Source organism: Haemorhous mexicanus, chromosome 5 (assembly GCF_027477595.1).
Source record: "Haemorhous mexicanus isolate bHaeMex1 chromosome 5, bHaeMex1.pri, whole genome shotgun sequence".
Lineage (NCBI taxonomy): Eukaryota > Metazoa > Chordata > Aves > Passeriformes > Fringillidae > Haemorhous > Haemorhous mexicanus.
The window spans coordinates 22068103-22090687 of NC_082345.1; the positions used below are offsets into that span (position 1 = coordinate 22068103).

At 38.1% G+C, this 22585-nt stretch overlaps 1 protein-coding gene across 2 annotated transcripts in view; it reads left to right on the forward strand.

The window, feature by feature from the left end:
• TXNRD1 (thioredoxin reductase 1) overlaps positions 1-22585 on the forward strand; it is a 39312-nt gene that overhangs the window by 11054 nt on the left and 5673 nt on the right. The window contains exons 2-14 of one of the 2 annotated variants that reach the window (XM_059846210.1): positions 776-885; positions 3062-3187; positions 6412-6484; positions 6601-6720; positions 7510-7652; positions 7782-7897; positions 9282-9507; positions 11549-11641; positions 13353-13429; positions 15092-15248; positions 17352-17459; positions 19551-19646; positions 21717-21851. In XM_059846210.1, the coding sequence (XP_059702193.1) occupies positions 776-885; positions 3062-3187; positions 6412-6484; positions 6601-6720; positions 7510-7652; positions 7782-7897; positions 9282-9507; positions 11549-11641; positions 13353-13429; positions 15092-15248; positions 17352-17459; positions 19551-19646; positions 21717-21851 (1580 nt within the window). The remainder of the gene's footprint in view (positions 1-775; positions 886-3061; positions 3188-6411; positions 6485-6600; positions 6721-7509; positions 7653-7781; positions 7898-9281; positions 9508-11548; positions 11642-13352; positions 13430-15091; positions 15249-17351; positions 17460-19550; positions 19647-21716; positions 21852-22585) is intronic. The other variant, XM_059846211.1, reaches the window with a different exon arrangement.

Consider the following 22585-nt stretch of genomic DNA (forward strand, 5'->3'; position numbering starts at 1 on the left):
AGGGTTTGCTAATTAATGCTGGTTGTACAGTGCAAAGTATGTATGTGATTAAGTACAAACAACTGCGTACTAACCCGTTTATTGGAAAATAAGCATAACGTAATTCAGGGTTATGTGGAGGAAGGCAGAGCTGATAATTTATTCCAATCAACTATTAGATTTTCCATTTTTTTCTTTTTCAATGCCACATCAAATAAAGTGTAAATATGTTTATTTTTTCTTTTCACTTATATGCTTAAACTTTTATATTGGGTATACATATATATATAAGCTCAGTTATGGCCAGTGGGAACACTGATCTTTCCCAGCCTTTTTATCAATACATTGAACTGAAAGAAGTTTCCAGGCAATTGATTGCAGGAAAAAACTAAAAACTTTTAATTAAGTTTAAAAAGTATGAGACTTTTTGTGTCACTTTCTGGGCAAGAAAGATAAAAATCATCATGTTCTTTTAAGACTGAAGTTTCAGGCTTAGCCACAGGAAATATGATTTCCTTGCTGTGATCTAATCATATTGTTAGATTGGCCAAAACTACTGAAATCTCAGCCAACTCTTGTATGGGATTTTATTCGGCAGGAAAATATTGCAAGTCATCCTAACGTTGCAAATGTGTCATGAGTCACCTTAGGAAACTGTCCCCTGGGACAGACATGCCACAGATGAGGAAGCGATGAAGCTGCCAGGCCACTCCCCCAGATAATTTCTCTCCAGGAGCACAGCCTTCATAAAGGACATCTCTCCAGACACTATGTTATTTTATCCTTGATTTCACAGGGGGAGCCCCAAAGCTGCAAGAAGGGCAGCACAAAGCAGCAGCAGAAACTTCTCAGCCAGTAGTTTCTGCACGGGAGAAGCAAACAGAAGATCATGAGAGAACTTTAAAGGTAGGGGGAGGTACATTTCAAAGTCTGTAATTTAGTTTTGACATTGAAAAACAATCAGAGTGTAGAATTTATTGCAAATTTGTAGTTCATGGGTGAAGAGTAGAGATGATCTGTTCTCAAGATGGGATCATGGTCATGAAGAAGTTCCCTCAGTAAATGGGATGTGGAGCTTGTCAAGAGCAGGGTTCGGGAGAAAGAGAGGAAGCTTGTAATCTACTTTGTCTAATCTAAGCTTTTAATATATTTTCATAAAGAGCTATTATGAAGAATTAATGAGAAATGAATCAAACAGTAGGAAATAAATACTGAAGTTTCATAATCCATGTGAAAACAAAGCATTTTTAAAAGGAGAGAAAAAAAGTAGCATGATAAAAGTAGGATCTAAGCAAATGAGTAGTTGGTGTGGTTTCCTTCTGTTCATCATCAAGATACCATTCTTGGTAGCTGGGTCTGATGACTCTGGGGGAGTTAGTCTCCCCTTATGCTTCACACTGTCCTGTTTCCACTAAGCTAGCAAGGTGTGCTTTGAAAAGGCACCCTTTCTCTGATTTTATATCTCTAAATACAAATGAAGTAAAGTTGCACATCACAGTACAATACATGCCCCTCTGCTCTTATTGTGGTTTGATCCTGGCTAATGGCAGTGTTAGAAAAATAGAAAAAAGGGACCCAAGCACCAAGTAGGTTCAGTGGCAGGGGTGTGTGTTGGGGTGGTTGAGCAGGAGGAGAAGAGGAATGAGAATGAGGTATTTTTGGATGTCTTCACAGTGGCCTCAGATGTTTTCTAGGTTTTGTTTCTACTGTTAACATGCTGCCTGGGGTTATAAAATACTACTGCAATCTGACTTTGTGCAAACAGATGCGCAGCCTGAATTTCTCCTGGCATTGCTGTGTAATTCATCTAGGCAAGAGGGGATTTTTGTCAGTGGGATGGCTGCACTGGCAGCAGTCAGTAGAGTAGACATAGTTACAGAGAGGGACTAATCAAAACTCAGAGGAAGGTGATGGAGAGGGACTAACCTCAGAGGAAGGCAACAGTAGAATGGGTTGAGTACAAAGGGCTGTTTAATCCAAAACAAAATTAAGATGAAAAGACAAGGGAAACTTCTTTGGGCTCTTTTCTTTCGTTTGATTTGCCACAACTATTCCAGTAGTACCAAATCAAGTCCTACCAAGCTAGGCAGACAGAAAAACATATTTGTAAAGTGGCAAAGTATGAGTTTCTTAGTTGATGGGTTGGGTCTTAAAAGTTTTTTCATTACTTTAGTTGATGCTCACTGATTTACATCAGGTAAGGAATTTGATTTTTACTCACTCCAGATCTCGTCCTGCAATTTGAGAGGCATTGAGAATTTTCCCAGAACTCCAAAGGCTTGAAGGTCTGAAGCCCTAATAAATTGGAGTTTCACAATTATGAGCCTTCTAAAATGAGCCTCATGAACTATGAAGGCTCATTTTAGAAAGTGTATATGAAGACAGTGCCATGTTCTTTGTGGCATAAACTGCCAAAATGCATGTTAGGACTAATGGGAAGTTTTTCTGTGCTAATAGCTGTGATTAAAAAAAATAAGTCTTTTGTGAAACCATAGTAGTCACACTTGATTCATTTAATGCCAAAGTTGTGCTAAACCAAAGAGATGATAAACACTGGCATATTACAAAAATGCAGATTTCAGACATGGTTTTCTTCATTCAGTTCTGTTCATTCTGTTAGTAATGCTGGTAATTATTGGGGATTAGTACAGCGTTGCATAGGATTGTTGTATTTTCCTACAAACATATGCAGGAGGAGGGGAAAAACACTAATTGGGAAAGTCCAGGGCAGATGAAAAGAATAAAATAAATTAATGGAAAGCTTGTGTCAGCAGTTATGTATCTCATCCTGGAGTACAGTATGAGGAGGCTCTAGGGTTGCATTGTTGTGGGAAACTAAGCTCTGCAAGGAAGCCCAGTGCTCTAATGAACAAGAAAATTTATAGTTCAGTATCTGACAGGTATAAAGCTATTCATAGATGGATTAGAAAGATGAATTTAAAAGCTTATTAATAGCAGAGCTCAGAAAATTCAGATGCAATTATGTTCTCTTGTCACAATATTTGCAACTGAAAATACTAATTTATGATCACTGTAGGTAATGTTTCAATATTCCCTAATACTTTTTGTTTTCTCTGTTCAGGCACATAAGGAAGAAGAAAATCCTCAGAAAACAATGGAAGTGAATGGGCTTACGCCGCTGCCAGATTCCTATGACTATGATCTCATTGTCATCGGTGGAGGCTCAGGAGGTCTGGCAGCTGCCAAGGTATGAGGGTGGAAAATACACACTTATACTTTCCTTGTAAGTATGTGGGTGATGTCCCCAGTGTCTTGGATTTGGTATCTTTAACACTGTAGGGGCATAACACTTTTGTCTGATCAGTGAAATGTCTTTCACTATTTCACTTTTCCACCATTTTGGTTAGCACCAATTATTCAATATTCTTTTCTTTATGTTCTGAAGAAGGAAAACATGGTATACTGCTTAATATTCCCTAATACTCCTTACTAGAATGACACTTGGTCCCCATTTATGGGAGATGATGCTGCTGGAAAACATCAGGTAGATATCTTAGTAGTGTTTATTAGTAGTTGAATTTAAACTCAACTCAACAATGAAAAGGTTCTATTAAAAATAAACATCAGGAGGTATCTACTTTCATACAGAAGTAGTATCTTTTCAGACATAGTTGTGTATCTTGTTTTAATTCTTGGCAATGGGGGAGACTCTGATTTTTGAGCTTACATAGTTGCGTAAATGGAAATTTTGCCTATACTTAAGCTATGGTCTCACCCTTCCATTATAGGGTCTGGTGGTTTCTGCCTGTAGATAGATGAATTGTGGGGTTTTGTTAGGATATTCTATTAGAAGCATATCTAGAATTAAATAAAAGGATTCACAATGGTACAAAATATATTGGCTGTTAGAGCTGTCATAATCCCAAATATTTTAAACTTAAAGAAATTTAGTATAAGTAAGTAGCTCTCCTTTACACCAGTAGTCAGGAATGTTGTGTTTCTTCTGTGTATAGTAGGATTAGCTATTTAGAAGTGAATTGAGGATTACTGTGAATAAAAAACTTTGTTGTTCAAGACCTGGAGCTGGATTATTCCTTCATTTGGGAGCATTTCTTTTGTTCTCGGGAAGTGGAGGAGGTCATTGCACAGTGAAAGAATATAAGGAGAAAATATTTTAGAACAGTGTTGGATTCACAGTGAACCCTTGTCCCTTAGAAGTACTTCTGTTTTAATGGAAATGTGCGGGGCTGAGTGATGGATTGTAGATCCATCTATTTTGGTAGTTTACTGCTTTCCTATCGATAGGGGCACTGTTGTCATGGTGTAGGATTGGGGACTGAAGGGAAGATCTGTGAAAGATCTACCACAAAGAGAAGGGAAGATCTATGAAAGATCTACCACAAAGAGAAGCAAGTCCTGATTTTCAGAGGATGGAGGTGTTCTGGGTCAGGAGAGAGTAACAATAGAGTTTGAAGTAATGCAAAAGGAGTTTGCAGTAATAAGAAGCCAGCAGTTGAAATTTCTATAAGAAGACTATCTGACACAGTGATGTTTATTGCATCATTTTTCAGTTGTAGAATAGAAAAAGTGTGCAGTAGTAAGACAAACTGCCTAATTCCTTCAACTCAGTATGTGAAGTATATTGATTCTCAGTGTTCTCACCTGATTATTAAGTAGAACAGAACACGGTACATCAATAAAGTCAACATCCCTATCAGTAGTAATGTGTGTATTTCTAATCAGCTTAATATAGTTGAAGTGAAACTGTTTTACACACATAAACTTCTGACTTTTACTTAGATAGTTCAATTTTTAAAAAGTAATTCACTGACAGTGCCTTAAAAAAACCAAACCAAAACCAGGAAAAACCCCAGCTACACAGCTCTCATACAAAGTTCCAGATATCTGCACTCAGGTTTGCAGCAGTTTACCTAGACTGCTTAAATGTGTGCTTTTCGCTCTGAAACCTGCACCTTTGTGTGCACATCTTCCTCTCTACATTGTGCCCAGAGCTTGTTCCTTTGGAGACCATTCTCCACAGGGAGTGCAAACACTGTCAGGCTGACTTGATACTACTCAGCTACAGACTCAGAATGGTGCCAGGCCCCTGCTCTCAGCTCACACAGAACAGCTCCCTGAGCAGCCTTGCTGTGTTCTTCCAGCACTGCACTGAGACCTGAAAGGTTTGAGAGCCTACCGGGCAGGTTTGTGGCTGTGGGCAGATCACTCAGCCCACTCAGATGTGGTTATATCTGTGTATGATCTCTGCCAAGGTGGTGATGCAATGCTGTGCTGTGTTATGTGAGCATGTAGCTGAGGGAAGCTTGGGAATCTATGCATTCTGCTTAGCTAACTCTGGTTAAGGTTCTTTGGAGCCGTGCTTACGAGTCGTCATCATAAAGGATCTTTAATGATGCGTCTCAGTCCCTAAGTGCCTTTCTGAGGAACTTTCTCAGAGATGCTGCTAATGGATAGGAATTAGCTTCTTGGCCAGACTAGACCTTTACTGGAAGTGGCAATCCAGTACAGCAATATTTTCTGAAGGTGTCTATAGCCTGTGTTATTTGAAGTGTGATTTGCATTTTGCATGAAGTAAGATACATTTAAAATTGAAATTCTGATTGTCAAGTATTTGGATTAACAAGTATTACTGGTAACAAAATGCTGAAGGCTGTCCAGCTCCTCCTAAACCAAACCCAAGGCCTTAGAGTAATACCCTGTTCATATAGTTGTTACTGCTCACATGTCTAAGAATTCATCCTATGATGCCAGCATAGTTGTGGCTACTCCAAGTAGCAAAATTTTTTTTTTGCTTCATCTCATGGAACGAATCTGTCGTTGTTGTTTCTCAGCTACCTAGTACTTACCTAAGTGCTTTTCCATAGCAGCAGTTACTGCTGTCAGTTTTTAAAAATCATAGAGGGAGCAATGAAATTAATATATGGTTCTTAGTATCATTTACAGGCATTAATTGTAGATTTGCTAGTGAAACTTCTTAGGGGGAATATAGGATCATAGAGTCATTAAGGTTGTCATGCTTGGCCATGTGACTGGTTGTGTAATTTTCTGATGTGTTTTTAAATAAATGCCGGAGAAACTATCTTTGAAGGGAAAACTGAATTAATGAGGAATTTGTTAAGTAGGTTAAAAGAAAATGGTTATGTTGAGAAATAGTCTGAACAAAGTGACAGGATGGAGGAGGGAAGAGGAGGTCAGACACAGTCTCCTATGTATCAGCTGGTGCCATGCTGTTTTGTAGTAGGATGAATACCTTTTTTTGCCTTTCAGCTTCTTTTTCCTACTGAATGCACAGCTGAATTCAGAAGATTAATGACTGTCTGCTCCCTTGCAAATCATTCACTGTTACTTAATTAAAAGTCACAAAGCTTTTCAGCAATGCATGATGTTATTGTCTGCTCCAAATTTAACCTCGAATATTTAGATATGTGTCTTATTTAATTTGTTTTCCAGGAGGCTGCCAAATATGAAAAGAAAGTGATGGTGCTGGACTTTGTCACGCCTACACCTCAGGGAAACTCATGGGGTAAATTTCTCTTCATTGCAATTCTGTTATAAAGGAGCTTTGCTCAGACACTCTTATTTTCATGTTTGAAATCTGCTACACTGATGTGAAAACCACATTCTGTTCCTTTCTCTCAGGTCTTGGAGGAACATGTGTAAATGTGGGCTGTATACCTAAAAAACTGATGCACCAGGCAGCTTTACTGGGACAAGCCTTGCAAGATTCACGCAAATTTGGGTGGCAGTTTACAGAAGAAGGTAAAGAAGGACACTTTTTCCAGTTTTTTCATTTGCACTAAAAATCCTGAGGTGCTTCATAATCAGGTACTTGGTGCGCTACAGCATGTGCTGGCTTTGACAATGTGAGGCAACTTTGGAGAGCTTACACATAAATTGAAGTGCTTTTCAAGTCTAAAGCCATGGGGCTTATTGCCTCCATGTTTTATCTGTTTGTCAGTAGCTCCTGATCATGTTAGTCATTGATGAGACTGTTGTGTGAACCAAGCAATAAGGTACTGCTACATTTCTGAATGTACCGCAACATCTAAGGGAATACACCATAATGTTTACTGACAGAAACTTCTTATAGTTACAAGCAAGGATTTCCTTCCCCTAAGTGTCTATCACTACTGTGTAAGAAGACAGATTTTACTTTTTGTTATCTCTGATGTGCATGGTTATGGGATTATGATTTATTTAGGCTGCAATCCCATATTTGGAAGCATGCAGAGGCACCTCTCAGACATGCATTGTCTTTATTTGTTGAGCAATGTCACCTGCTCACAGCTGTCAATATAAAATTGTCAATAATTCAGTAAGTCTTAATTTTCAATGTTTTAAGTCATACCTATTGCACTGTAACCTCTCATGTTATCTGTGCTGATGTAATTCTTTCAATTTCAGTAGCTTTACCCTGAAATAAAACAGGAGTAGGACAAACCCAGTAAAACAGGGTCATGAAAATAATCTCTTTGAGAATAGCAATTTTGCTATGGAAAAAGAAAAACTCAGACTAAAAGGTGAACCTTCCTATTTTGTTGCTGACAGTCAAGCACAACTGGATTACCATGACAGAATCTGTTCAGAATTACATTGGTTCACTGAACTGGGGCTATCGGGTTGCACTGAGAGACAAGAAGGTCACGTATGAGAATGCATATGGAGAATTTGTCGGGCCACACACAATTAAGGTACTTCATAGCTATTTTTTGCTGTGTCTTCCTGTAGTTCTGTCTGAATGGAGATGTTTTTCAAATAGAATAATTTTTCCTGTGGTGGGTCTGTAAAATGCTGACTTTGCACTAATACATTGTATGCAGGCAACAAACAAAAAGGGAGTTGAGAAGCTGTACACAGCTGAGAGATTTATCATTGCCACTGGTGAACGACCACGCTACCTGGGTATACCTGGAGACAAGGAATATTGCATTAGCAGGTAAAAACAGGGAGGAATACAAAGTCATTCCTTGTGTGTAAATGCTTCCCCATCCAGAGGAGCAAAGTCTGCTTGAAAGAAAACTCTGTACTTAGATATTAGGGAAAGTGGGAATAGCATAGCTGCTGATGGTGTGAAGCTGGTAGGAATCTGTCTTCATGCATTGGGGCAGTCTTGAAACTGAGCTCAACTTTTTTCCCAGCTACTCAGTGAAGGTAATTCAATTTTGGAAAAGACTGGTTTTCAGTGTCTGATTAATTGCTAATGCCAAGCAAAAATGTTATATGAAGATAAAATGTGTTTTCATATCAGAGTAACTTTTAAGTTACTTGCTATAGAAACAGAGGTTGGAATTACAGGCTGGCAAACCTATAGCAATGAAATAAATAATTGGCACAATTCCTCTGAAACCAAAACACCAAGTGGTGTGCTTCCCTTTTAATAAGTGGTAATGAAATTAAAGACAACAGATAATACAGCCTGTAAAGTGGTGCTTTAAAGTAGCTTCAAGACGGAGGAGTCAGAAATCCCAGAGTTAGACTATCTGATTGAGGCTATCTGTGTAATCTTTACTGAGTTCCTTGGGGTATAGGAGCTATGCTACAGCCTTTAATTGCACAATCATGTTTTATTGCATCACCCTGAGAAAAGGGATGCTTATTTTAGAGTGGAATATTCACAGAATTGTACTGTCAGACTTTAAGTGTGTAAATGAGGTGCCTCCATGGGTCCTGGCTCTGTGGAGAAGCCCTAGTTTTATAGCCTAGGTCCAAAGTGTGGTAGAACTGATGTAGCTTGATGAAGCAGTTGAAAGAAATGAAAAGCAGGCAAAGGAGCAGGCAAAGCATTTTCCATAATTTCATACTTCTAACTTCACCTGTTACTGTGGTTTGTTGTGTGTGTATATGTGGCACTGTGTAAAATGCTTTAGCAAAAGGATAAGTCTTCAAATACTGATGATATTTTATCTTAAAGCTGAACCCCTTCCACTTTTAGTTCTCAGGAGCTAAAATTTGCAGCAAAATATTTAAAGCAAGATTCAGAGGGGAAATAAACACCTACCTTTTTTCAACAATTTGTCCTAAATTTCTGTTTAAAAAAAAAACTCTCTACAATTTTGTGGTGATTCAGAATTTTCATACTCCTTTTTTTTTGGATGTGTACTCCTAAATATAACTTTTTAATCTGTCATACACTGATTTTGTATTCCATATGAACTTTCAAAAAATTAAGCAGGGTGTTTTTTGTGAACAGGAAAAGGAATAAAGTTCTATTCTTACAGAAAAAAAATTATATAAAGCACAATACATTCAATACATTTTTCTGACAGCCTCTAATTTCCTTTTTCCCTCTTTTTTTTTTTTTTTTTTTTTTTTCCACCTAGTGATGACCTTTTCTCTCTGCCTTACTGTCCAGGGAGAACCCTGGTGGTTGGAGCTTCCTATGTTGCCTTGGAGTGTGCAGGATTTCTTGCAGGCCTTGGATTAGATGTGACTGTAATGGTGAGATCCATTCTCTTAAGAGGATTTGACCAGGACATGGCAAACAGAATTGGTGAATATATGAAAGAACATGGAGTCAACTTCATTAGGGAGTTTGTGCCAATCAAGGTAGGCTCAAAGTGACTACAATTGATTGGGATGTACCTATCATAATGTTTTAAGATGTAAATTACTTTAATTAATACAGAAGTTGAACTTTCATTACAGTATCTGCTGTGACATAGAACGGGTTAATTTTTGTTTTAAACCAACTCCATGAAACTTAATTAATTGAAAGGTTTAATTTAATCTTAATATGAAAATGTTGTGAGATTACGAAGTTCATTTTTTTTATCAGAATTAGTTGGGTTAGTATATGTTACACCTGCTTGTCCTGGTTCTTCTTGCAGGCCCATAATTAAGCAGATGCATAATTTCCTCTAAGATCAGGGCCCAGTGCATCAAAAGCAATTCCATTTCTCATTGCAAATTTTCAAATTTTCAGCCAGCAAATTCTGTTTATATGCTGAGGATTATGCTGACTATCCAGAAAAGTAAATGGTCTTTAGAAGTATCATCTGTATAATTTACTTAGCAGAGTCCTTAAATACTTGCTCAATTTTTGTTGAATTCAGTAAGAGTACTCATGCAGATCCTTACACACAGGTATAGGCACATGTATAGGTAAATTCAGGTTGAATTTAAACCAAATTAGACGTTCTGGAGCTTTTCTTATGGAAAATTGCCCTATCAAAGACTTCAGAGGATGCTAACAGTATTTCTCTTTATGGTTTTTTTCACAGTAGTCCTTACTTATTTTGAAATAGCAAATCATGTATTAAGCAATTTCAATTTGGTGTTAAACCATGTGCTGCTGAGTTTAACACTTTGGGGTTTAAAACATTAAATTCAGTGAAGAATGTTCATTTCCATTCTTAGCAGTATCAAGAGCAGCTTTAAAAATGCTCTTGGCAGTTCCTACTGTAGGTCCGAGCATCTCTCACAGAGTGAGAGTTGCTGTAAGAAGACAAAATGGATGTTTCCAGGAACTTAGTTTTTATGCAGGTTTTTGTTGCATAAATCCCACGGTGTATGAAAAGTAAGGATGATTATCTGGGTTTTGTTGCAGACATGGCCTTTTGTAAGCCCTAATGGGGAATGAGAAAGAAGGAAGTGTTTAGAAGCAGATAATTTCAACTAAACGGCAAACAAGCTCCTCCAGTTGCATCCTGTGATGAGCAGTCCATCACCACAGTCACAAAATGCACTTCTGTGTATTTTTCCCTGTCCCTTCACTGTATGTCTTTGATTTCAATGGGAATAAAATATTTGGCCCTGTTTCTGATTGAGAATATCCTTCAGCTTAAGTTGCTTGGTAGGTTTTTTTAGCAGATTTTCTCATGTCTTTCAGACATTGTGTTTGAATTTATGCCATGTTGTCCTTATTAAAACCCTTTGTTGGGACTTTTGAAGGTCGAAGATGAATTATTATAAATAATGTTGCCTTTGAATAGAAGCAGTTTAGCACAGTGATCCTTTAAGGTTGGTAGGAAGGCACAGTTGGCTTTTCTAAATTAAAAAAAAAAGATCAGAAATAAAATCCTCATTAGAAACTTTGCTCTTTCTGCCTCTAAATACTGACCATGAAGTAGGAACAAGGGTGCTGTTGAAAAGTACCTTTTCATCTGTAGCATGAACACTAAAATTTCCCAGAATTATGTTAAGTGTTGCATGTCTGTTTTATGTCCTGATGAGGGTTTTCTATAACAGTAGCTTCTCATGGGTGGAGGGAATGATGGAAGCACTTAGAGAAAATGTCTGATGGTGTTTCCAGGCCTTGTAAGAGTTTCCTTCCTACTTGCTTCCTCTGTCCCCAGAGGAATGAGGGCAAATGTCCCCAGGTCATGTGATGGGCTTGGGCAAGGACTTCACCATGAGTCCACTTTTACAAACAGAAATGAGATTTTGTTTTGTTGGTCATAAGAATAAATGCAGGGACATAAAAACACACATTAAAATATGCAAGTAGAAATGTAAAGAATCTTTAAAGTGCCTAATTTTAGATCATCGTTAAAACTCTCTCAATGATATTTGGTGGGAAAAATATACATTGGTATAGTTTTATTTGAAACTTTTTTTTTTACCCCATCCAATCCTCAAATTGTTGTAGGTTGAGCGGGTTGAGGAAGGAACTCCTGGAATACTGAAAGTTACAGCCAAGTCCACAACAGGGGATCAAATAATTGAAGTGGAATATGATACTGTGAGTCCTGTCTATATGCATGAAGAATGTGAAATAGCCTTCCGTTAAATGTTGATATTTTTTGGGGTGTTTTTATCCACACTTTAGGTTTTTAAAAATTATTTTAGTCATTACAATATACTAATTGCACACGCTCAGCAGGTAATAATTTGGAAATAAAAGTCCCAAAGTCAATGGTTGTTTTGCCTTGCCAAATCAGTTTGAAAGCTTTTGAAACCTCTTTCTTAGCTTACAGGTGTAGATGAGCTTGGCCCTGTGGAATCAGTTGCAGGATGTTTTCCCCATGGGATATTTGTAATAAATTTTAAGTAATGATTTATAATAGCTTTCATAGTAATTATGGCATGTTTTGTAGTTAGCACAAAACAATGGTTAGTGCAGGAGTTAAACAAACGGGTGACATGTCATCTGAAGACCTGCTCTTGATACATCTTCACAAACACAGCTAATGCTCTGTGGCAAGTCAGTCAGAAAACTTTGTTACACACTTAAAACAGTAAAATTGCAGTGTGCTGGCATGGTATTGTATGTTTGATTGACTGTTTCCATCACACCTCACTCCACTCATTTTCATAGGCCTTGATGCTGAAAGGAGAAAAAAAAATTGTGAATAGAGTATTTGGAACCACAGAGAATGTATAAAGACAGGCCTTTGCCAGCCTAGGACTGCAAATACTGTGTGCCAGTGACCTCGTTTACCTGTACAGTGCATCAGTCATCCCCTACAAAGGACACACCTCAGTGCATCTCGGAGCCAGTACTGTGAGAAAGTTTAACAGTGACAGCAGAGCCGTTCCACAGGGTTGTAATACTGCGGTTTTTCTAGTCCATAATAGTGAAAGCTTATTAGCAAGGAAATCAATACCATCCTTTCATTAACAAAACTTATGATTTCTCGTTGCTACATTGTCACTGAAATGCTGTCACTCCTCATAGCAGCTATGAGCTGTGTGTGCTGCATTTCAAGACTTTCAGCTCTAAAGATGTGGTGTGTTTGATCATCTGTAAGACTTGAAGGAGATCTTGGGATTCCTTCAGGAAAGTTCTTAGTTGTCAAATGAAAAGCATTATTAGTTATCTGTGCAGTTGTCAAGACTACAAAGCATGTAACAATTTTCCTTGTGACAGCAGAAGTTGGAACACGATTTGTTAAGTTAGCAGACTTGATAGGATGGGATTTTGGCCTTGACAAATGTTCAAACAAATAATATTCAAAAAATAATATTCTTTGACAGTGGTTGTCTGAGAGCCTATATAAGTAAATTATATTTTCAGATTAAAAAACCCGTATTTTATGATATTTTTATTTGCTTAAGAATCTGAGTTTCTTTCTTAAGGAGCCCTTCCCTTATGGAGCATTTTGGTATGGAGCATTTGCTCTTGTAAGGATTTGGGATAATACCTTGGCATAAAAGTGGAAGGAAATAAAGAATCTGTCCCTAACTGATTGGTTTAGAATATTCTTGGGGTATTCCTCTAAGGAAAGCTATTTGCCTGTTTTTAATCTTAGCATTAAAACCTGGTATTGTTAGGTCATGGTGGTAACATGGCTTGTCTTAAACTCTATGAATGTACAATGGGTAACAAATGTATCCACCTTACTGTGACCAAGCCTTAGATACTAATCTCTAGTATGTATTGAAGATAATAGCCAAAGGAAAATGCACTTTTGAGTTTTTAAAAATCAGTCATCTGCATTGCTGTTTTGCAGGTGCTGCTGGCAATTGGACGAGATCCATGCACAAGAAAAATTGGTTTGGACAAAGTCGGAGTGAATATCAATGAAAAGTAAGGACAGATGTCTGTGTACCACTCACTGCTGAGCTTGTGTCATGTGCTGTTACAATGGTAGTGGTGCAGAGACACCCAAAAGCTTTGAGGACAAATTTGTCTCCTGTTTCTGTACACTTGGACGGGAGACCATGTAGCAGATAACTGCATTTTCTCCCATGGTACTGCTACATTTGCTTTTTTGTTGCTGAAATGTCAATTTCTAATTCCTGGGGGGAAAAAAAAGTGTCTATTTCATTCTTTCTGGTTTTACAGGTCCATCTTAGCTTCTTCCAGCTACAGGGTTTTCTAGGATCTGTCAGTTGTTCCTTGTACTCTATTTTTATCATCTTCTTCCTTTTGTCACCTCTTGGAACAAAAATCTGTTTGTTCATACAGGCTTTTAGAGAAGTGAGTTTTGTTCATATTTTAATGTAAAAGCTACTATATATTGTTTTGAAAGATAAGGTTCTAGTAGCATTCCTTAAACTCCCACGTGAAATTCTTGATGTGTTTTAGGTTTTGGAGGGTTTTATTTCTTGCCTTTAAGCAACCCTTGGACACAATCTGTGTCTTCTGTAGAAGAGTATTTGATGTTTAATGTAGTGAGGTTGTTGTACCAGGGAGTGGAGCTATCAGTAACATTTTCAATATTGGTAACTAAAACATCTTGCAGGCATGTGGGTCCTCAGAGATCTTCCCTGTGAAGAGAAAACAAGGGACCATGACCGTGACCAATGCAGAGCATTTATATATGAATGCAGTAACTGTTGTTGTCAAGGGGAACAATTGTGATATTTCAAATAAGTGGAAATTTTGGTCCACTCAAAATTGGCAGATCCATGTTGGCCTGTAGAACAGTACACATCTTTCTGATGTCAGGACACCTATTACTAGCTTAATAAAATTAATTATAAAGTTATTAGCATAACTGTATAATTTTTAGCAAGTGCAAAATTGAAGAAGTTGGATTTTTAATATGGGAATTGCTACTGGTTTCTCAAGTAACTGTGTGACTATTTCTGTGTCTGTCTGATTATTTATCAGACACATTTATTAGTTATCACTGTAACTATTTCTGTTACATGTGTTTCCTGGGGTGATTACTGCACTATCTCGTTTATTGATGAAGTAGGAAATATTAATAATTAAAAACTTCCATTAGCTCAGTGCACTTACAGCTAAAAAGCTTGCTGGCTGTCCCTTAGGTAGGATGTGTAACAGCTTGACCTGTCTCTGTGTAGAAGCCTGAAGAATAAGTTTCTATAAACAGCTTCAGCCACTGAACTGTAATTTCAGTAGTGCAAAAATTGTTTTGTCCTACAAAAGGAGTGGGAAAATGTCTCTTCCTGTCATTCCTGAAAGTTGCCAGTATGCAGCTGAGCTGGTGGTAGAAGGTGTTTCAGGAAGAGACTTATGCTTCACCTCAGTGATTTAGGAGATGAATTGCCGCTTCTGAAGCTACCTCCTTATTCAGTATGTGAATTCCTGTAGTTTTAGTCATATTTGCCCTATTTTATATTCCTGCCCGAGACTGTAAGATTATGAATACAAATTCTTTCCTTCATACTTCACATACAAGTCTTTCTTTTAAAGCTAAGGGGCCTGCAAGGTTATTTACACCTCCAGCCTTCACAGCAGAACACTTAGATCTTTTTTTCTTGCTAATTCCAATTGCAGAACGGGAAAAATTCCTGTCAATGATGAGGAGCAGACAAATGTTCCATATATCTATGCTGTTGGAGATATCCTGCAGGACAAGCTGGAACTCACACCAGTGGCAATCCAGGCAGGAAGGCTATTAGTTCGGAGGCTTTATGCTGGGGCAACCACTAAGGTAAGGAACCAGTTGCCACAAAACACTTTCACTGCTCTGCTTCTAAATGCAGAGTGCAAGTCTGCTTGCTTGTGGAAAACCCAGTAGAATTTTAAGGATTAGCTTTGATGATCATTTTCATTTTCCCCAGCAAAGATTTTACTGCAGATGTGTTTGGCTAATTGTGTAGGATGAAATTAATACCTTGTGGATTAAACAGCAGTCTCTTTTTTTTCCTATTAAGAGGGTTTCATTTTCTCTCAAAGTATAATGATAATGAAGTTAACAGAGGTCATTTAACTTGCTTTTATTTCTACTGCCTTCCTTAAAAGTCATCAATCTTTCCCATCCTGTTAAGTGCTTTAACACCAATTCAAAGGCAGTTTGCTGAACCTACCTATAGTCCCTAAATAGAGTGGAATAGGAGTTTGTGATCTTAATTTTCAGTGTTATTTTAATGATTTTTTTTTTTTCATTTCTCATCTGTATGTTTTCAACATAAAATGCAGTCCTAATTGTAGTTGAATGTGGACTCAAAGGAAGATGAGATGTACCAGTAACTCAGCACATGTTCATACCTGAGTAGTTGAATTAATGGATTTGGTGTTCATGTTTCTTGCTAGCGTAGTTCTGGGTTTCAGCCAGGTTATGGTTGTTCAAATGGGAGTAATGTGGGTACTCATTTACACCTTATGTTTAAACCAGAAGGAAAGGAGAGTGCCTTTAAAGAACTGTTACACTGATATGGGTGCTTGTCTCACCTTTATAACCATACGTCATGACCATGAAGGCTTCTCCCTTTCAGAGCCTGCTGAATTCATAGCAAATTGAACTATCAGCCAGATTTAGAGCATGACTGAGTTGTTTGTTTTACATTGGCAGGTACTGCAGTAACAGAACCCTGGATCAGTACACAGAATGTCGTTGAAATAGCCAGGCAAGGTTTAAGAAATCGTAGCAGAAGCCAATTTTTTTTTTATTGCTGCAATGCTATGGATATGTCTTAATATACATTTTATGCCAATAAGTCTGTCAAGGTACAAAAATTGCTATGCTGCCAAAGGAAGCATTCTTATTCAGTGAATCCAAGAAACGAGTAACTAGTTTAAAAAAATGGGAGTATGGCTTATACTGCCTTTGTAACATTTCTGGAGAAGGTGAAATGTAATGAGGTGTTATGGTTAGGTAGGGCAAGAACAGTAGTCAGCACCTTAGTTGATCCCCAGTCACAAAGGAAATTAGAGCTGAAATATGTAGAAAATAAAATTGCTAGACATGAAATAGAGCTGACCAGCCTGCTAGTCTGCTATGGCAGAATGACTCATTTGGTGTATATGGGAAAAGCAGTGTATGTTTGTTTATTTTGAGTCTAGTGAAGGCTTTTGACACTGTCTCCATAACATTGTCATGGACAAAGGGATGAATTGCAGGCTGGGTGAGTGGGCTGTGAGGTGGGTTGAAAACTGGCTAAACAGACAAGCTTGAAGGGCTGTGACCAGCATTCCAGAAACCAGCTGAAGGCCAGTCACTGGTGGTGTGCCACAGGCTTGGGCTTGGTTCCAGTGCTGTTTAACAGCTAAACTAATGGATCTGAGTGCTGAGAACAAGTGCACCCTCAGAAAGCTTCGAGATGATACAAAACTGGGAGAAGTGACAAGTTTTCACTGTCCCCCCAGATGGTTGTACTACATGTCATAGATTCTTTGGCATCACCTAGGCCTCAGCTGATGAAAAATGAGTTTTGAATGGTAGTGGTGCCCTTGCAGCATCCCCCACTGAAAATAGCATGCTTTGTAGAAGTGGTTGAACAGGCAAATTTCATCTCCAGTTTGACCTGTGATCTGGTACATTTTTTAAATGGGGCACTGAATTTCCTTTTCCATTTAATCAATGCATACTAATGTTTGAGTGGCTTTAAGCTGTCTTTTTTTTTTCTTGCTCTACTCAACATCTCTGGAATGAACAAACAAAAAACTGCACCTTAATTTAAGACAATTAAAAAAAACCAAAAGAGCTTTCAGAATTGTGAATAATCAAGCTTTTCTTGCTGTGTTTCAGACTGCTGTACGCTGGTTTTATTACTGATGTTGTGTAGGTGTTTGTTTTGTTTTGAATGCCATACAGTGTGACTATTTGAATGTTCCAACTACTGTATTTACTCCTTTGGAGTATGGAGCCTGTGGGTATTCTGAAGAGACCGCAGTGGAGAAATTTGGGGAGGAAAACATTGAGGTAAATGCCTTAATTTCATCTGGGTTTTAGTTTTCCAATTTGTAATTTAAAATAGTATTAAGAGTAAATTAAAACAGGATTTTGAGCTCTGATGTAAGGACAGGAGGTGACCAGGTACATTTTTTGTCTTCTTTGGCTGTTCCTAGACATGTTATAAAAATAATCCTCAATTCCAAAAGCTCTAATTGCAGATATGTTCTATTTTTGGCAAAGGGGGTCTTAAAGGTGGAATGTTTGGTTTTAAAAAAATAGAAAAAGGGTTTCTTTGTGTCTGAAAATACTTCAGGATAATTTTAAACTGGGCATATGCTGGAAGCAATACACTGGTTTTAATGACAAAGTGGAGCTTTGGTACCTACAGCATGACAAATTTCTTACCATAGTGATTTTTACTTTATAAAGCCAAATTTTTCTGTTTCCTTTGACCGTACAAAGAGGAATGTGCTTTATTATACTCATGTGAGTAATCCCTTTTAATTTTCTGGGATTGCTGGTCAGGAGTGAAATTTGTCTAATTTTACTCCTGACCAGCTATCCCAGGGAATGAAAAGGGATTACTCACATGAGCAATTATAAGCACTTAGTGTCTGAGGCTGTTCTTCCAAAATGCTGTTCTGACCACACTACAGAAAGCATAAGGGGAGGAAATCTCACAATAAACTGAACTTTTATTGAAGCAGCGAGAGATCTCAGAAGAGGGCTCGACCCTTTCAGCCGCCCGGCAAGCACCCAGCACGCTGCTTGCAGTAGGGGGCACTCCCTCAGGCTTGGGTTACCCAGAGAGCGCCTAGGGACGACTGCTCCACTCTGTGGTGGAGACAGCTCCCTACGTAGGACGGGAGACTCACGGCAGCAATCCAGCCAGGAAAGAGAGGGACTCCAGCTGAGGGTTGAAGCAGCCTTTATTAACTGGGAAGTCCCAGTACAGAAGACGAACCCAGAGCTGGAGACAAAGCACAGACCCCCCCCTTACACCAGCTTTTGATGGGCACCAGAAATGAGGGTGGAGACAGTCCTTGGGCCAATGGGAAGCGGAGAGGGGTTTGGCCTCTGAGGGAGTGACAATGAGGAACATCCAATAAGGGAACATGGGGGGTGGAAACCTGGCCCCTGAGCCAATCACCCGACGCCCCAGCTAGAACTTTCTAGAGGGAAGGGAGGGGGTGCCGAGTGACAGGCAGGGCACCAGGGAGGAGCCCGGGAAGGATACATTGAGGGATGGGAGGAGCGGTGTTGATGGGCAGTGAGGAGGAGGGTGGAGTGAGCCAAGGCTGAACCATACCAGATACGGGGGAAAACAGAACAGTCCAACTCATAACTGAGGGGGAACAACTTAACACAACACAACATTTTATGTCCTGCAAATATCACCTGAGAATTCTGTAAATATCATTATATACAGAAATAAGCAGGGAAGTGGTCGTGCATGAAGTTGAGAACTTATCCCCCTCTTAGCTGACATTTTCTGATTCGAACTGTGGAGGGAAATAAGTAAATAAAACTCAAAATAGCAGTGTGAAAAATACTGTTAACCTGACCACAGGGCAAAGGCTTAAATTCTTTTCTCCCTGTAAAGTTTGTATATGCCCAGTCAAATTTTTATTATTGAGTGAAATTCTTGGTGTTGCACGTGAAACACTGGACCCTTTATTCTGGAAAATGTGCTTTTGATTTTCACAGCATTTTATTTTTTAAAATATGCACCCAAAAGCATTTGTGCTCTGGCTAAGTCCTCATTTAATGTATTCTGACCTCTTTATTGTGTCACCTGATTGGCTTTTGGTTTTGCAAGCCTCAAGATTATTGAGTCGCTTGTGATTTTGTAATTTAATAAGAGCATGGTGAACTGTGTCCTGGAAGTGTAATATTCTTATGGCTTCTCTTTTTTAAATTATTGGATGTCAGTAGTACTTGGTTTACAGAGACTTCTGTCTTTGGCATTCATTAAGGGAAAAGAATATCATCATAATTTCAGATGTTGAAATGCTGTGTACATAGCTCATTATTTAGGATAATCTGGCAGCTTTTGGAAGATCATGTTCTCTGCTTGGAAATTTTACAACTCTTTTTTAACCTGTGTTTTATTTCCAGGTGTACCATAATAATTTCTGGCCCCTGGAGTGGACTGTGCCATCCAGAGATAACAACAAATGCTATGCAAAGATAATTTGCAATATTCAAGATAACGTAAGTGCATCTTTCCTTCCCGGGAAAACAATATCTAAATGTTTATCATAAAACTGTTGATGACACAAGAGCTATAAATAGGTTGTTTTTAACAAACTAAAAATAATTTAAATTTGCCTACCTTTTGAAGTGTAATAAATATTTATAGTGATGCATATTTCTGTGTATACAAACCAACTCCCAGTAAAATACAAAATTCTGCCATTGCTATTTGTATCTGATACTTCTTCCATATATGTAAAATAAGAAGTAGAGATCTTTAAGACTGTTGACTAACTTTGAGAAGTGAGCAAATCAATGCATTTAAAAATGGTTAGGAATTTTATTGGTTTATTCTCTCCACCCCAGACTTGGACATTCTCTTCTGGGAGACTCTTCTCTCTGAAATTGAGGTCGGTCTCTCAGAAATTATCACAACTTGTAACCTCTCCAAATTCACATGTGTTCATAAAACTCTTGAACTTGTTCTGCCAGGATAATGTATCTCGCCTGCATGAATCCCATTTAGGGTGATAATGGTAGGATTATACTTGGACTAGAATCAAATTTCCTGGCCATGGAAATCTACAGTACCCGCTGTAGCAAAAGCAAAACTAGTAATTGGTTTGAAGAATTGGTGTGGCCATCTCAGAATGATCATCATCTGTTCAATAAAATGTAGTTGATTTTAATAATATAAGTTATTATGAAGAGTAATATTCTATTAAAATATACTCCTGTTAGGATGGTGGCACAGCTATCTGTCCTATGAGAATAAACCAAAACTTACTTAACCTATATTCATCTTTTTTAGATACATATTTGTCTTCCTGCAGTCTTTCTAAGCATCTTGTCAACATTTTGAAAAATTTGCAAACCCATCCATCTCCTCTTTATGGAGGAATTTGCAGTAGTGTGGAAGGTATTTTAGAGCCTTAAGCTATACTCTAATCCAGAGCCACTTAAGAAAATACAAAGGTTTAATGGTGATTTAAAGTGTTTTATTAATTTATTTTCACTTCTTGTTTTGAAAAGTTGAAACACGTTTAAACATCTAGGGGTACTGTTGAAAGTTACCATGGAAAAAAAAATAGTTCAGTAACTATTCAAAACTCTCATTGCTTTGGTTTCATTGCTATAGTTTTATTTTGACATATGTCAATATTTTTAAAGGAAAATTAGGATAATTCCATTTTACTTATTACCCGATTATAGCTTTTCTTATTTAAATAAACCCTGTGGTAAATCTCAGTCCTCAGATTTACTGAAAGAATAATCATCTTTCAATAGTATTCACTACACCCAATATATGTGATATTTAGCAGGAAGAGCAGATAACCTTTGATACTCAACTGAGCTACATCTATGCTTACCAAAAACTGATGAATTCCCTGAAGGCCACTAAAGCTCACAGCAGGTGACGTGCTAAATTTTCATGTTTCTCTCATTAAGAGAAGCAGGTCAAGTCAGAAGAGCTTGTTTTGCTGGGTGTTTTCTGAGGATGTAGGTGCAGTATGTGTTCTGCAATTGAACAGGAGTATAGAGAAGTGGAGTGTGAATGGTACCTTCCTTGTAAGTGGATGGATTTTTTGCCAGTCTCTAAGTGTATTATCTCCCACTGAAAGCCAACACTGCCACAAGAGTCATTGACAGTTCAGTTATAATAGACTTCTTGCCACGTCTGGTTGGCCACAACTTCAGTTTGCAGTCCTTCCCTGTGAGCAACTATCAAACTGAAAATTCTTCAACATATACAGACCCTGTAGCCACCTACCATAGGCACTCATACTGAAAACCTTAATGCAGGGTGCTCACCTTTAGTTAGGCAAGTGTTCTGTTGGCATGAGTGGAATAACTGACCTGAATAAAATTTCCTGAGTTCCTAGTTGAATCTTTGGAGAGAGAGAACAAAATTTCACCACCTCACATCTGTTGGTGCTAATGATAATTCACAGTTTAGTGGTTACATTAATTTGTGATACATTTTATGAGCTAATTAAATTATATACTCTGAATAAGAAAGCTTTACACGTTGTCTAAAGAGAGCTGAATTCATGATTGTGATTGCATTTGATTGTCTTTGGCCTTTAGGAGAGAGTCATTGGCTTCCATGTCCTTGGTCCAAATGCTGGAGAAGTCACCCAAGGGTTTGCAGCTGCTATTAAATGTGGGTTGACAAAAGAACAGCTGGACAGCACCGTAGGAATTCATCCTGTCTGTGCAGAGGTTTGTATACAAAGTCATCTCAAAACCCAGCTTTCATGGCATTCTGGGTAAGGTGTTAGAAATATGAATAACAGAGCTCTATTAAAGAGGTCCAAATTTGCAGGAAGGTAGGGGGGAGGAAAGGAGAGGAAATTATCTGGTTTTAATATTTAGAATTCTAACTCTTAGGCTTAGTCTGGGATTTTTTCAAATTCTTTTTTTTTAAATTGTGTACATTTGTGAAAAGTTTATGCCTTTTCTTAATCCAGTTCTCTCTTTACTGTGAAGTATAGAATTTTTATCCCACTCAAGATTTTGAAGGCTTCAAATACTATTTCTGCTAAAGTGGTTGTCAAAGCTAGATTACTGTACCCAAAATAGGCTTACAAACCAGTGCTGGGGAAGGGGACCAGTTACATGACAATTTTTCTATTAAATTCTCTCCTCTTAAAGATCTTTTCTTTATCCTGTAGGCTTTCAATTCATGAAGCCACACAAATATTTCCTCTTTTTATCTTGCTGTTCCTCTTTAATGAAGAGCTCAATTTTCTCTAGCAGGTGTGGAACAGGTCTTTCCAGATGTAAATCAGAGATTGATTTTAGTAGCATTAGGACCAGTTTATATTAGCTGAGGATCCCTGAAAGCTTTTTTATGACCCGTGTAAGTCTTCATACAGAATCTCTGGTTGTATTAGAAGTAAAGCAGTACAAGGGAGCAACAGAATGGTCCTCTGCAGAAGTGACATCCACCTCTC